At 40.7% G+C, this 14,048-nt stretch overlaps 10 protein-coding genes across 10 annotated transcripts; 4 read left to right on the forward strand and 6 right to left on the reverse strand.

Moving 5' to 3' along the window:
- Positions 1 to 64: 64 nt before the first annotated feature.
- Positions 65 to 1,276, reverse strand: PAS_chr4_0772 (Subunit of the Cop9 signalosome; the record flags this gene model as incomplete). The annotated part of the gene is made up of 1 exon (XM_002494170.1): positions 65 to 1,276. The coding sequence occupies one exon, from the start codon at positions 1,274 to 1,276 to the stop codon at positions 65 to 67; it is 1,212 nt and encodes a 403-aa protein (XP_002494215.1).
- A 542-nt stretch (positions 1,277 to 1,818) lies between these two features.
- Positions 1,819 to 2,628, forward strand: PAS_chr4_0773 (Hypothetical protein; the record flags this gene model as incomplete). The annotated part of the gene is made up of 1 exon (XM_002494171.1): positions 1,819 to 2,628. The coding sequence occupies one exon, from the start codon at positions 1,819 to 1,821 to the stop codon at positions 2,626 to 2,628; it is 810 nt and encodes a 269-aa protein (XP_002494216.1).
- Positions 2,629 to 2,714: 86 nt separating this feature from the next.
- PAS_chr4_0774 (Hypothetical protein) lies at positions 2,715 to 3,056 on the reverse strand (the record flags this gene model as incomplete). The annotated part of the gene is made up of 1 exon (XM_002494172.1): positions 2,715 to 3,056. One exon carries the CDS (start codon positions 3,054 to 3,056, stop codon positions 2,715 to 2,717), a length of 342 nt encoding a protein of 113 aa, XP_002494217.1.
- A 334-nt stretch (positions 3,057 to 3,390) lies between these two features.
- On the forward strand, positions 3,391 to 4,266 carry PAS_chr4_0991 (uncharacterized protein; the record flags this gene model as incomplete). The annotated part of the gene is made up of 1 exon (XM_002494173.1): positions 3,391 to 4,266. One exon carries the CDS (start codon positions 3,391 to 3,393, stop codon positions 4,264 to 4,266), a length of 876 nt encoding a protein of 291 aa, XP_002494218.1.
- Positions 4,267 to 4,462: 196 nt separating this feature from the next.
- On the forward strand, positions 4,463 to 5,153 carry PAS_chr4_0775 (uncharacterized protein; the record flags this gene model as incomplete). Its single annotated transcript, XM_002494174.1, has 2 exons — positions 4,463 to 4,484; positions 4,540 to 5,153. The coding sequence occupies 2 exons, from the start codon at positions 4,463 to 4,465 to the stop codon at positions 5,151 to 5,153; spliced, it is 636 nt and encodes a 211-aa protein (XP_002494219.1).
- A 66-nt stretch (positions 5,154 to 5,219) lies between these two features.
- Positions 5,220 to 6,024, reverse strand: PAS_chr4_0776 (Beta 6 subunit of the 20S proteasome; the record flags this gene model as incomplete). The annotated part of the gene is made up of 2 exons (XM_002494175.1): positions 5,220 to 5,866; positions 5,940 to 6,024. The coding sequence occupies 2 exons, from the start codon at positions 6,022 to 6,024 to the stop codon at positions 5,220 to 5,222; spliced, it is 732 nt and encodes a 243-aa protein (XP_002494220.1).
- A 402-nt stretch (positions 6,025 to 6,426) lies between these two features.
- Positions 6,427 to 8,685, forward strand: PAS_chr4_0777 (Protein O-mannosyltransferase, transfers mannose from dolichyl phosphate-D-mannose; the record flags this gene model as incomplete). The annotated part of the gene is made up of 1 exon (XM_002494176.1): positions 6,427 to 8,685. The coding sequence occupies one exon, from the start codon at positions 6,427 to 6,429 to the stop codon at positions 8,683 to 8,685; it is 2,259 nt and encodes a 752-aa protein (XP_002494221.1).
- Positions 8,686 to 8,716: 31 nt separating this feature from the next.
- PAS_chr4_0778 (Subunit of Elongator complex, which is required for modification of wobble nucleosides in tRNA) lies at positions 8,717 to 11,086 on the reverse strand (the record flags this gene model as incomplete). Its single annotated transcript, XM_002494177.1, has 1 exon — positions 8,717 to 11,086. One exon carries the CDS (start codon positions 11,084 to 11,086, stop codon positions 8,717 to 8,719), a length of 2,370 nt encoding a protein of 789 aa, XP_002494222.1.
- A 220-nt stretch (positions 11,087 to 11,306) lies between these two features.
- Positions 11,307 to 12,140, reverse strand: PAS_chr4_0992 (uncharacterized protein; the record flags this gene model as incomplete). Its single annotated transcript, XM_002494178.1, has 1 exon — positions 11,307 to 12,140. The coding sequence occupies one exon, from the start codon at positions 12,138 to 12,140 to the stop codon at positions 11,307 to 11,309; it is 834 nt and encodes a 277-aa protein (XP_002494223.1).
- A 133-nt stretch (positions 12,141 to 12,273) lies between these two features.
- Positions 12,274 to 13,947, reverse strand: PAS_chr4_0779 (uncharacterized protein; the record flags this gene model as incomplete). Its single annotated transcript, XM_002494179.1, has 1 exon — positions 12,274 to 13,947. The coding sequence occupies one exon, from the start codon at positions 13,945 to 13,947 to the stop codon at positions 12,274 to 12,276; it is 1,674 nt and encodes a 557-aa protein (XP_002494224.1).
- Positions 13,948 to 14,048: the final 101 nt, after the last annotated feature.

A 14,048-nucleotide genomic window follows, 5' to 3' on the forward strand; every position in this document is an offset into this window, starting at 1 on the left:
ACAAATTCTCCCCCTTCTCTATGTTTTGGGGGGTTTCATACATAAAAAGAATGTCTACGTTAGTTTAAGATATTGGAAATGGTTTAGTTTTGCTCAGCACTGCAACTTGGTTTCCATGCGATATGTAACCTTTGACGTAGCCAATTGCTATTAGAATTGAAATGTGCTGTTCTGCTTCCCCAGATGAAAGTACATTTTGATTTGCTTCGTGGGTTAAACTGAAGTTCAAAGCTGTGGTCATGTCTGCAATCTTGACGAGATGTGAGTTTCGAACGTTGTGAACTTGTTTCAGTAGCGTCAAAACTGGTAGCTGCCTAAGTTTGAGAAAAACTACATACAGATTGTTTCTCAGAAGAACCTCCTCCAATCTGACAAACTCAGCGTCAAATGTTTTCAAATCTCCAACTTTAATCGAATCGAAGATTGTTTGGTATCGATTTTTCACTTTTGAAAACTGGCTGTACAATTTCTGGCTGGGTAGTTTTCTTGTGACTAGAAGCTGCAACGGAGCCAATAATAGTATTATACATTGCATATTTTTTGTGCTGGTTTTTAAACATGTGCTGAGAGCACTTGTCAGATTTTTATGAGCTTCCTCAAACTTATTGTGAAAACAGTTGAGGACAGCATTGAGGTAGAGGTATGCAGTACTGTGAGATTTGGGGACTTTTCGAAGGCTCGGTAAAGTAGATGATGCTGAAAGTAAGACTTTCTGTAATGAGCTGGCCAGGTCGAACTTGTTCATGGTGAAGTAAAGTTTGAACAGTATTCCAGCAAAATAGTAGACTGCTATTTTCTTTGAAGTTGCAAGATCAGGGTTCTTGTCACTTAAACAAATTTTGAACGACCTATTGAATACATCAGCAATTTTCTCCAAAGGTGCCCTTGAATGCTCGGGAGTGGATTGATCACCTTTGTTACTATTATACAAATTTCCGACATATTTCAGCTCAGTAGAAAGGAGGATCAGAAGACCGATAATCCAGTTTGTTTCATTATCAGCGATACGGTTGAGCTGGGAAACTAGATCAAGACTTGTTTCAAACGCCTTTTTGAGGTCTCCATGTTTGGTAATTGATTTGAGAAGCGATAGATATGTTGAGACCAAATCGGTCCATTTTTGGTCAACAATCCGGTTTTGTTGCGGTAATGCGAAGTTTGATCTTTCTTGAAGAAGGTTATTTGGAATGCTTATGGAAAGGAGATTACTCAGTGATGAGCCATCTTGAAACCTTACAGCTTGAGACACTTGTTGGAAGTACTGCAGCTCTGACATTGAATTGGAGGTCCAACTGGAGAGAGATAGATTTGATGGTAGGAAATGACGGTGTTGGGATGTTGTTCCCTTGGGACAGAATGATGTTTAACGATGCAATTTTGATACAATATAAGGATTTGATAGACTTAAATCCAGTCAATTACTTGGAGATCTATCCGTTTTACGGTGTAAGGTTAAAGGTGCAAAATATCATTTATTATATAGCAGTTGCATTTTAAAGATTTACAAATGGTCTCGCTTGAAACAAGTAAAGTTGACGATGCAGGCAACTTAATATCCAGTGGCCAAAATAAAACTGAAATGAAATCCATTTGAGTTGATTAACTATTCAGTTTTGATGGACAAATCATGTTTTGTCAAGCACAGCCCTTTTCTTTAACGTCTGTACTTCAACCTCATCTCCAGATATATTATAAAAGTGAAATATAAATATTTTAATTCGCTATTTACATTTAACCCAATTCGGAACCCAGAATCCTTAAGATCCTATCAAAAAGATCGCACACCATTCTGTACCGTAAACAACACAACATTGGTATATGGCCGTCCCAAGTACACCACCAAGAGGCATACAATACAAGAAATCGATACCCATTCTGGCTAACAATGATGCACTCCTCAACACCCAACCAGTAACCCCTGTCACACAACGACAAGTTAGCGAGTCAACAGGACTGTTGAAGTTTTCCATAGGCAAAAATGCGGCATCTCCGGTGAGAGATGGTCTCCCCATGTACCTTCCATTGAAATCTGCTGTACATGAGGACAAGGAAAACGATATCCTGTTTCAACTGGCTAAGAAGCAACGACAGGTGGTGGACCTGGCTCAAACATTAAAGATAGCCAAACAGGAGCTTGCGGAACTGGAACGAAAGTACCAATCCGAGTTCGATTCTAGAAACCCGTCCCCTGTTCAAAAGAAGGATCAGAATCCACCAACGGCGGCTAAGAATCCATTGACTGAACTAAAACGGATCATGGAGAAAAACAATGAAAAAAAACCATCTGCACTCAAGAGCAGGAAAAGTTTGTTCAATTTGCAACAAGACTTTGAGGATAACAGAGCAATCCAAAAAATCCGCACGGATTTTACTACTCTCTCTTCGAACTTTTTAAATGATTCTAAGAAATTTCAGCAGGGTTTTGTGACAAAAGCCAATAGTTTCTTTAACAACTTTAACACCTCAGGCAGCAACTCCGTAGCTAGCGACCAAAATTCTTTGGAGCGCAAAGCATCTGGAAGTTGCCTGTATGATGTTCGAAAGCATGACGCAAACCAGACATTGATGAGCTCTGAAGATGAAGATGAAGAAGATTATGGCGGAAAAGCATACCGACTAGACTTGTAGTCAAATAGCATACAAACAGCATCAAGACCATTAAATACTCGCCTCAACTAAAAACTCGTCTTCCTTGATTGACTTTACTTTTTCGATTAGATCACCAAGCGGTGTATCAAGAGACGGGTACTGTCTACGCTATTCACGGTTAGCGTCAACAAAATGTAAAAAAAAAGAAAAAAAGACTGTAAAGCCCAACTTACTTTTGCCAAAAAGCCAAACAACTCAGTTCTGCTCATCTCTTCCACTGGCTTAGCCTCAATGTCAATGGGAATGTCATCCTTGACCACCTCTGTGTCCTTCTTCTTGGATTGCTTTTTCGATATCGTTCGTCGGCTAGAGGGCTTGAAGGTGGTAAAAAACATTGAATACAATGTAGCCCCCACAACGAGGCCCACAAACCCATAAAAGAATTTCTTCTTTACTTGGTGTACCATTGCAATGGAAGAGGTTGATATATTTAAAGAGGTCCAAGGACCCGTGGAAGCAAAATACCTTCAATTCCCTACCGCGATTGACTTTCTGATGTTTGATTAGATGGACAATCAGCAAATGTACAGTAAAGCGAAATGAAACGAAATTGTCACAGCGTTTGGATGGACTTAATCAAGGACAGCTAGCAATGCCAAGACAGTAACTAATACACTGCATTTCTCTTAACAGTACTCAACTTCCACACTTCGTCAGGTTCTGGTTCCTGGCCCATGCGCGACTCATCCCCCGCCTGATGAAATAGATAAATTTTTGCATCTATGAACTTTTCACTCAAAAATGAAGTCGTTACTGCTACTTCTATTAGCTCTCTGTCAAACTGTCTTTGGTACGATATGGGAACTCACGGACAAAAACTTTGAAAAAAAAGCTTTTGGGCAGCAAGGTATGTACTCCTTCGTGTACATCTACTCCCCTTATTGCAATTATTGTAACGAGATGACACCTCAATTCGCTGCACTAGCTGATTTATACGACGACACCAAGTTGCAACTATTCCAGATTAATGGGTATGCCAACAAGAGGGTCTCAAAGAAATACGAGGTAGTCGGGTTTCCTGTTTTGAAGATTTTTTCATCTGATGGAACCGACATGGGGTCTTATACCGGTGTCAGAGGCACTCAGAACTTCATTGATTATATTCATGAAGTTACAGGGGTTACTCCAAGCTTTCCAGACTCTTATGTCAAACAGCCTACTTCAGAGGAGCTAGAAGATATCATAAAAGACACTAAGAGGGATATTCTCGTTGCTTTTTCACAGCCTTGGCTTAGAGGCTGGGAGTTCCCTTACACAAACTTTTACGAATCTCTGGCAAGATATTATGCTGAAGAGCTTGATGACTCTTTGACTACCTTCGTCAGAATAGACGTCTCCGACGCCAAGAATGCTGAGATTGTTTCGAAGTTTCAAGTTTCAAAAACTCCTTCAGTTTTCCATTTTGCCTCTTATCGTGAATATTATGATCAAACACATAAGCTTTTCAAAGAAGATTTGGGCCCCGTGGAAATTGTTCAATTGCTAGAGGGTGCTGAGGACTTAGTTACTGAGAGCATTAGGCTGTCAACATTATCAGACTCTCGCCACAAAGATGTTGAGGAGTCTGGGGAAGCAGATAATTCCTTTGAAGAGTATGCCCAACTAAGGGAATTGTAGATAGAAGTCTTCCCATTTGTGAAGGCAAGATAGAAACCAATCACATACATTTGGTGTAGACTAGAATGGATCTATCTGGTTATGTAATCACGATACCTTTCGGAATTGTCTCGTGTAGCAGGCGCGCCCCTTCGCATCTCAAATCAACAGTTGGCAAGTGTCACTTTCTAAGTTAGCACTCTACTTTAAGAACAAAATGAACATCTTTAGAATCCTAGGTAAGTTTCCGCTCTGCTCAATTGAAGAATCAAACCCAATTTTCTAACCACGCAGGTGATATCTCTCATTTGATAAGCATCTTGATCCTAATACATGCTGTATCAACAACAAAGTCTGCTCAAGGTATCTCATTAAAAACTCAAGCAGCTTATGTCGTAGTCTTTGTGAGCAGGTATCTTGACCTCTTTTTCAGATATGTGTCACTTTACAACACGCTGATGAAACTCTTTTTCATTGTCTCTTCCATTTACGTTGTGTTTTTGTTAAATCGGTACAAAAAGAACAGTGAAAAGACCAATGATATTTTCCCAGTATGGTATCTCTTTGGAGGAGCGTTCGTTTTCGCTTTGATCTTCAACTACGAATTTAGTATTGTGGAGATTTTGTGGAGCTTCAGTCTTTGGTTAGAAAGTGTTGCTATCATTCCGCAATTAGTGGTTCTTCAGAGAACGGGAGAAGCTCAATTACTAACCACACATTACATATTTGCACTTGGATTATACAGAGCGTTATACATCCCCAATTGGATCTACCGTTACTACACAGAGGGTCGCATGGACAAGATTGCAGTCATTTCTGGTATCTTACAGACTATTGTCTATTCTGACTTTTTCTACATTTACTACAAGAAAGTAGTTAAGAACTTGAAATTCAAGCTGCCAGAATGAACATGGAAATATAGAAAAACAAAAGATAGTGTATCAATAAGTATATATGTGTTGCAGGAATAAAAATCAGTCCTTCTTCAAAGGATAATATTCAGTCCTGACGCCATCTTTAGTCACGATCAGGATCTCCAGCCCGTCACCGACGTTAATGTGTCTCTCAGTGGCCGATGAAAATGCGTCTCTAACCAGACTGATTACTTCGTCCAATTTTAAGTATTTCAGTTCTTTCTTTGCTGTTCCATTCGAGTCAGGGTCCATTTGGTTCTTGAAATTCACTTGATTATCTAGGAAAGGCATTATCAAAGACGCAGCACCCCCACCCGCTCTACATTGTTCTCTTTCGTAGGAACCGACAGGATCAAATGAGTAGACTGCTCCTTTACCTTCTTCGTCCAGTCCCGCAATGATAGTATGCACATAGTAAGGAAAGAATCGTTTTCCATATAGCAAATGTTGTATGAATCTTGCCGCAGATTTAATCGTCAAGTTCTTTTTATGATCAAAATGATACCATTTTAGCTGATTGCGGAATCTCTTGACCAATGCGTCTCCATCTGCTGCGAATCCATTCGCAGTGATCAGTAATTCGTCTCCTACCGAGAACACTTTTGGCTCATATCTGGAATTGATTGAATAGCCTGTGGTATGTCTGGTATCTCCTGCTAAAATTGCAAAGTCTTCTCCGGCAATTCCCAAAACTGTACCACCGTTGTCTTGAAATTGATGTTAGTAACTATTGCCATTGAAATCATGTTAGCAGTCTTAAGACCGAATTATAATACCTACCAGAGTAAGGATTAAACTGGTGTTCTATGGGGACATTGGATACGCCTGAATTATAATCAGACGACACTGCACTTGTAACACTCATTAGGAATGTAGTCGGTGATGGTAGTGGCAAACCTCTCTCAATTGATATAGAGCGAGATATCTTGAAATATTGAGTGGTACACGGGATATGTTTAATTTCTAATGATCGTTAAGTGATTCGAAAAGGTGCTATTCCAGAACAATTGGAGTGAAAAATGGTACCTATAAATGTATTTGCCTCATCTATTAGTTATAGAGATTGTCTGAAGATTAATTTTCTGCCATTCTTTTGGCTTGTGTGGAAAACATATCTGTCTGGCTTTAAAATGTGGAAAAAAATTACATAATCAGGTGAGCGAGAAGGGGTCTAGCATCGAGTATACCTCGTCTTGCATAACGAACAAGTGGCCTACCAGACTCATACCTGTATCTTGCATTGACAAATTGTTCTCTACAATCCGAGATGGCAACAGAGGAAGAGAGAAATGAACTGAGAAGTCGGATGGACGCCAATAATTCAAAAGTTTCCACGTTCACTACGAACAATTCAGATGATCCTTCTGTTGATAGCCAGGGTAAGGTGAAAATTAAGTCATGGGTTTGGAGCCTTGAATCTTTAATTGGCCCTCTGGTGATCACTGCCTTGGCAATTTTTCTTCGAGTTTACCAAATAGGAAAAGCTGATAGGGTTGTTTGGGATGAAGCTCATTTCGGAAAGTTTGGGTCATTCTACTTGAAGCACCAGTTCTATTTTGATGTCCATCCTCCCCTGGGAAAACTTCTTACAGGTTTGGCTGGGCACATAGCTGGCTATAATGGGTCGTTTGAGTTCAAGAGTGGGGTGACGTATCCAGAATATCTCGATTTCAAGGTAATGAGGATATTCAATGCTGTTTTCAGTGCACTTTGTGCCCCTGTGGCATATTGGACTGCCAAATCATGTGGATATTCTCTACTCACGGTTTACCTTATATCATTGATGGTAGTTTTTGAAAACTCCTACGTTGTTTTGGGGAAGTTTATTCTGTTGGATTCCATGCTTTTGTTTTTCACCACAACAACCTTTCTGGGTTTATCAAAAGTTCATTCATTGAGACAGCAAGGAAAAGAATTAACTTACCCGTGGTGCTTCTGGTTGACCTTTACAGGTTTATCTATTGGATGTGTATGCAGTGTCAAACTTGTTGGACTGTTCGTAACTGCCCTTGTGGGTCTTTATACCATTCTTGACCTTGCCGTTAAGAGATACGATGAAAACCTTAAATGGTCTAAGTACTTGACTCATTGGGCAGTGCGCATTCTAACGTTGATTATTCTACCGTTTGCCATCTACATGTTATCCTTTAAGATCCATTTTGCTGTGCTTTACAAGAATGGAGATGGTGCTTCTTCAATGTCAACTCTGTTCCAATCCAATTTGGAGGGAACAAAAATTCTAATTGATGCCCCTAGAGATGTTGCATATGGATCTGAACTTACAATAAGATCCCAAGGCCTTTCCCAAAATCTTTTGCACTCCCATGGGTCAATTTATCCCGAAGGATCTAACCAACAACAAGTTACAACCTACGGTCATAGAGACAATAATAACCAATGGATTGTTCATTACCCCGTCCTCAGCAAGAAGCAAGTTAAAGAAAATGATAACTCAACAGTTCCAGAGATGATGAAAGATGGTGACACCATTCGTTTAAGACATCAACATACTGGTGCAAACTTGCATTCTCACAGAATTCAAGCTCATGTTAGTAAACAATACTACGAAGTATCATGTTACGGAAATGCAAAAGTTTCAGACGGAAACGATGAGTGGGTTGTGGAAGTTGCAGAGCAAATTCATTCCGATGACCCTAAATATGCCGCTGCCAACGAATCAGATTTAAAATTCCAGGAACTGCTTCACCCTATATCTACTTCCTTCAGACTTCGTCATAAGAGAATTGGATGTTACTTGGCCACTACTGGGATGGCATATCCAAGCTGGGGTTTCAAGCAGGGTGAAGTAGTCTGCCGACCATCTTGGACCTCAAGGGACAAATCTACGTGGTGGAACATCGAGGACCATAAGAACAAAAAGCTGCCAAATGCTACTTCATATAAAGCTCCAAAATCTTACTTCTGGAGAGACTTTGTCATGCTGAACTATGCGATGTTAGCATCCAATAACGCCTTAGTGCCTGATCCTGATAAATTCGATAAACTGGCTTCTCAATGGTGGCAATGGCCTATCATTAATGTTGGACTCCGAATGTGTGGTTGGAGCGCCTCACAATCTAGATACTTCTTGATGAGTAGCCCATTTAATACTTGGTTGTCAACTGCTTCTTTGGCTGTTTTTTGCTTGATTGTTCTTATTTTAGTCCTACAATGGCAAAGACAAAGACTCAATCTCTCTTCTAGACAGTACTGGGAGCTAGTCATCAAGGGTTTTGTCCCATTTTTTGGTTGGGCGTTGCATTTTGCTCCATTCATTGTGATGCAAAGGGTCACATACGTGCACCATTATGTTCCCGCTCTCTACTTTGCCATGTTCCTGCTGGGATTTACTGTAGACTATTTGACAGCCAAGAGGAACTGCTACATCAAAACATTGATCTATTTTGTCTTTTATGCGGGCACTATCTACTCTTTCTACTACTTTTCACCTCTCAGTTTTGGCATGGATGGCCCTTTAAAAAATTATGCGTACTTGCAATGGTTCAAGAGTTGGACCATGGTTTGAGGAAGAAGGTGTAGGGCAAATATTAGACGATCTATACAGACAAAATATAAATACGAGTTGACGTATCACTGCTGCCGACTCCCATCAGTAATTTTTTATCTTGTAAGTTTCGACTAATGGATATTCTGTTGACTCTATCACCAGGAACGATCTTGTAATCCAGCTCATTGATCAGTACAAATTCATTGTTGTTGTTGAAAGAGAACACTTTTATACTACCAGACTCTGTGCCAAGTGCAATTACAGCTTTTCCATCAATAGCAGCTTTGAACGAATCCACTGCCGTAACTTGTTCATCCAACTTGAGAGAAGCGAGCTGAATCGTATCTTTTTTGATTTCGTCGTAACTCCAAGCCTTGATGTGTTTATCTCTAGAAACGGTGAAGAACGTCGAATCTGACAATTCTGAAGGTGCCCAACAACAATCCCAAATAATCCTCGAGTGCGCCTTTTCTTGCAGCTTAAGAAGCTCAAACTGTTGCAAGTCACTTCCAGTTCTTTTCCATAAGGAAAATCGTCTATCCCTGGACACGGCGAGCAAGAATTGATTGTTTGGAGAAAATTTCAATCTGGTAATGGTCAAATCGTGACCTTCAAGTACCTGGGGCAATTGCTGCCACGTTCTGGTGTCAAAAACTCTGACTACAGCATGTGCAGGTGTATTTGACCTACAAGAAGAAGCTACCAATTGTTTGTCGGGAGATGAATCCACTGCCGTGATTTCATAACCATGTCCGTAAAGCTTCTCAATTTCGGGCCACAAAGTATGTCTTTGCAGGTGATCTTCTAATGGAGGCTGATCAAGAGCGGAAACGACTTCATATGAAATATTCTTCTCGGATTGGTCTTCCTCCTCTTCGTCATTGTTGATATTTTCGTGTGTAACGGCAGACTCGTTCTCTGCTTTGTTAGAAAGGCCTAGAACAGGCAACGAAGCACTCTCAGGCATTTCATCAATATGAGTTTGTCTCATGCTACAGAATTTTTCTAATAGCTTTGCAACTCCCTTTGGCTCATCAAAGGATCTCAGAATTTTTTCTTCTCCTCCGGAAATAAACCTATTGTTACTCAAACAGGATATACACACCATATCGTAACCATGAATTTGGGGTCTTGCAAACTCGTGCCATGAAGTTGGAGTATGCGGAGAGCCATCCGAATTAGACACCCATCTTGCGTAAAGCCTTGTGGTTTGGTCCAGTGAGGTTGCCAATAAATATTCTCCATTTTCTGACCATTCCAAGTCAGTGACACTTTTTATAGCACCGGTAATGGCAAGCTGTTGGTCCCAGTCATCTCCATTTGAAGATGACCACAATCTCCAGGAACCTGTTCTTCCATTCGTCAAAATATATTGTTTGTCATTTTCAAATATCCATAGTGAAGACCAGAACCCACCAGATGATCCTGTTGCTGTTGACGCACCCTTCATACTAAGTTCACCCAACCTAGTTTTACCTACCCAAATACCGCTGATTGGATCAGGTTTCCAGATCATAACGGATGTGTCTGATGATGCTGAGAGTAGCTCCAGTTTAGTTGGATGCCAGTTCAAGTGAGATATCCAATCATCGTGTCCCATGATGATAGCATCGAAGTGAATTGCACATCGGGTCTGACCGATGGTAAATTTGTACTGTTTATTACTGAGTAGTGTTAACTTGGTGGAATCCTCATCAGAAACATCAATTTTTTCGTTTAGACTCAGTTTCCAAAGCCTAATGTATCTGTCTTGAGCACCACTGGCAATAAAAAAATCACCTTCATGCATTTTTACCACTATTGATTTCACCCAATCTTCATGTCCTGCTAATACGGCAGACTGAGCAAACTTTGCAATCTTTGCCGGAGACTTGTCGTAATTGAAAGAATAAACGTAAATATTAGTGTTGGTGCCTCCTATCAGTGCAAGGAAATCTCCATCAGACAACTGTTGAAGGGCCAGAGACAATGAGTAAAATCCGTCTTTGACTGTGAACTCATGCAATAATTCTAGATCGCCTTTGCCTGAAATATGCCAGAAACACAATAATCCAGATGCATCCCCTGACAAAAATAACGAGCTGCCAGCCAATGCAAGACTCGTGACACTATGCTTATGATGGTTGGTGGTGCCAACTAATTCGTAGTCTGTGCCATTGTCGTCAACTTTCCACAATTTTATTGAGCAATCCTCAGAAGTAGATAGCAGAAAAGATGTCAATGGGACCCATTTGACACACAGCACCTCTTTTGTATGCGACTTTAGAGTAGTGACTACTCCCTTATAGTCGTTTGCAAGAGGGTTCCAGATGGAAATGGTGATTCCTGCCCCGAAAGCGACCCGTTTGAACCTCTCACTGTAATCACTGGTATACAGTTCTCGATTGCAACCAATAAAGATACTTTCTACTGAAGCCATTCTTTTTACTGGGACCAAGATGGAATGAATGGGGTAAACCTAGAAAAATAATTTCAGTCCAAAAAAAAAAAAAAAAATTGATGTTCTGATCTTAGATAGTGGGTAGATATATCAGTCTTTTAGAACAAAATCCATGAGAAAGCTTCCTAGAATATCTAGAACTAACACGTCTGTATGCTTAGTAGGTATTATATACAAGAAATATGTGATATATATGTTTTTACTTTTGCATCAAGCTTGAAACAGGAGCAACACCCTGTAATGATCCCACCACCTTTAACTTATTTCCCTCAACGTTCATTCCATAGTTGTTGTTAAGACCATTAACAACAACATGAGAGTTCAGTTTCAGATTTTGATCCTTGAATTTGGCTTCCTCAGCTCGCAAAAAGTCAAAATCCCCTTTCACAGAAGAGTTAAATAGTTTCGTTACATCGGCAGAATCAAACTTGACATTCGTGATAGACTTGGTATATCTGATAGTAGGACTCACATCAGACGAGTCTCTAATTGTAAATGGATATTGCGAGTTCGTATTGTTGGTGAACTTCATCAATGTGTTTGAGATGAACAACGGCTGCGGAATGGAGCTAATGGGAACATTGTACTTGCTGAACAATTGCAAAGTGGCTCTCAGGATTCGAGAATTAGGAGAGTAGGCTAGCTTAGAAGAAAATCTGGTCAATTCACCAAGATTCAAACTCTCTGGAGAGTACAGCACTTTGGTCTGGGGAGCAGGGGCATTGTTGAACCTCATCTTACTTAACTGGGCTCTCTTATCAGTCGAACGAGCTTTTCTTGGTTTATGCTTCGCATCAGCGCCTGAACCCTTTCTATTATTGGACTTGTATGAACCAGATTCTTTTCTCCTTTCGAAATCTCTCTTTCTACTACTTTGTTGTCCAGCTTTTCTCTCGGCTCGCCTAGGTTCGGGCTTCTTTTTGGGCTGTGACTGCTGAGCAGTTTTCACAGATTTCAACAACTTCAGTAAGAATGCACTTGACTCTGCGGCAGAATCCGTAGCATACGAGCGAACTTGTCTTAATCCAAACATCTTGAGAAGTTGGTTACGGTTGAAAAATATCGTCGGGTTGAAATTCGTTAGTGTATGGTTTGCTCGAAAAAATTAAAACCTCCAATTCTCCCTGGTTACATAATCTATTTGAACTATTCTCCAGTTCCCGTATCTAAAATTGATTGAAGTTGAGGATGGTCTCGTAATCTATGCAGATGAAATCATCGTCAATCCTTGCAACACCATCTTCGCCCATGGTTACCCCGAGTTTGTTGCGGAAAGAGAAGCCAAGCGGTGATGGGCCCCAAGACGGAACATAACACAGTTGATCCCAATTGCAGACGTCTTTACACTTGAAAAAAGACGCCCATTGTAAAGTGGATATCAATTCGTTAGTTCGTTGGCCCAGTTCTTCCCACTCCTTGGAAAGGTCTTCAAACGTTTCAATGTATTGCCTCGAAACCTTGAAGGTATCAAAACACAATCTTAGAAGCTGCTCTTGGATCGTGTACATGGAGCTATATATCAACAGGTCTGCTTCTGTTTGAAGTGGCTTCAGGGGATATATGTAGTCATTGATAGCTGTCTCTATACTTGATTTCCAGCTTTCAGATGGAACGTCTTCAGCATCCACATATCGTCGAACAATATTGAAAGCTAGTCTCATAAGCTTTAAAGATAAGACATTCACATCGCCATCTTTTTGGTACACACTGTGAGCAAGCTCCATTGTCTTCAGAATTGGAGTAAACTTTTTCACTATGCCTTCTGATATTAGTTGCCAATTCGTTGATTGATATGGGGTAGATTTGGTTCGTAATAACTGATCCACTTTACCTAACCACTCGTTCCTAGTTTCGATCGGAAGATCGGCCACCCTTCTGGTGTAGGTATCAGGATCTATCCAAGATTTGTTCAGGAAACTGATATACTTGGACTGGTCTAGTAAAATTCTCCGTTCTCCGTCATGATGGAAGCCCCCAGCTTCGATCTGGTCATAAGAAGCAAGGGCACTGAACTGGTTTGACATCACCTCTTCTAGCTCGTCATCCTTGAAATGAATCAAATCTGACACCTCTGCCAGGGTTATGTTACTGACAAGTTTCATATCCCTATGAAAGTCACATATTATGATTTCAAATCCGATCTCCACTCGTATTATCCCGTCTAACCTTCGACCATTGGAGTTTCCCCACTTGCAGATTAAGTTGGAACCTTCCCACTCACTATAATTGGTAGCATTTTGGAGTTGAGCTAGTAAAATTTGGGTGTCCATTTCACCACCCTGACTTTGCTTGGCAGCAGATGCTCCTCCTAAATACAGGAGATTATTCAAAGGCGCTGTCGTTTCAAATGTCATTAGAGTTGGCGGCCCCGTACCCCAAGAAGGAGGATGTAGCCCCCCAGACGCAGGAGGTGGATGTGAATGTGAGTCATTTCTGGGGTGTTTGTTCGTATTCTTGCCAAAATGGATAAAACTATAGCTGAACTCTTCGTCCATGGCTACCCATTCAAACTGATCAGGGATTTGTCCGTTTCGATTAGAGTGATAGAGTCGAGTGCCCTTGGGAACATAGGCTGAAAACAAACTGACTCCGCTTGGATGCAACACCGAATTCTTCTGTTTCAAAGCGTCGTAAACCTCGTTAAATACAGCTGAGGCGTTGTGGATATCTATTGGTAAATAAGTGGGATCCAACGGTCGAGATCCCCTGAACGGTGCATTCATGCGGAGTTCTGTAGTGTTCCAAAGTTTCGATATCAGCAATAGGCACAATAACCCGTTTACTACCAGACCTCCATAGAAGCTGTAGATGAACCCCTTAGAACCAAGTATGAGCCCCATTACTTGAAAAGTGGAGGGAGTGGAAAAAAAGTACGTTTTTATCTTAAAGATCTATAAAGGGGCAGTGCCGCGATATTCGGATATTAGTAAACCTAAGTAAT

The sequence above is a fragment of the Komagataella phaffii genome, chromosome 4, assembly GCF_000027005.1.
Source record: "Komagataella phaffii GS115 chromosome 4, complete sequence".
In the NCBI taxonomy this organism is placed as follows: domain Eukaryota; kingdom Fungi; phylum Ascomycota; class Pichiomycetes; order Pichiales; family Pichiaceae; genus Komagataella; species Komagataella phaffii.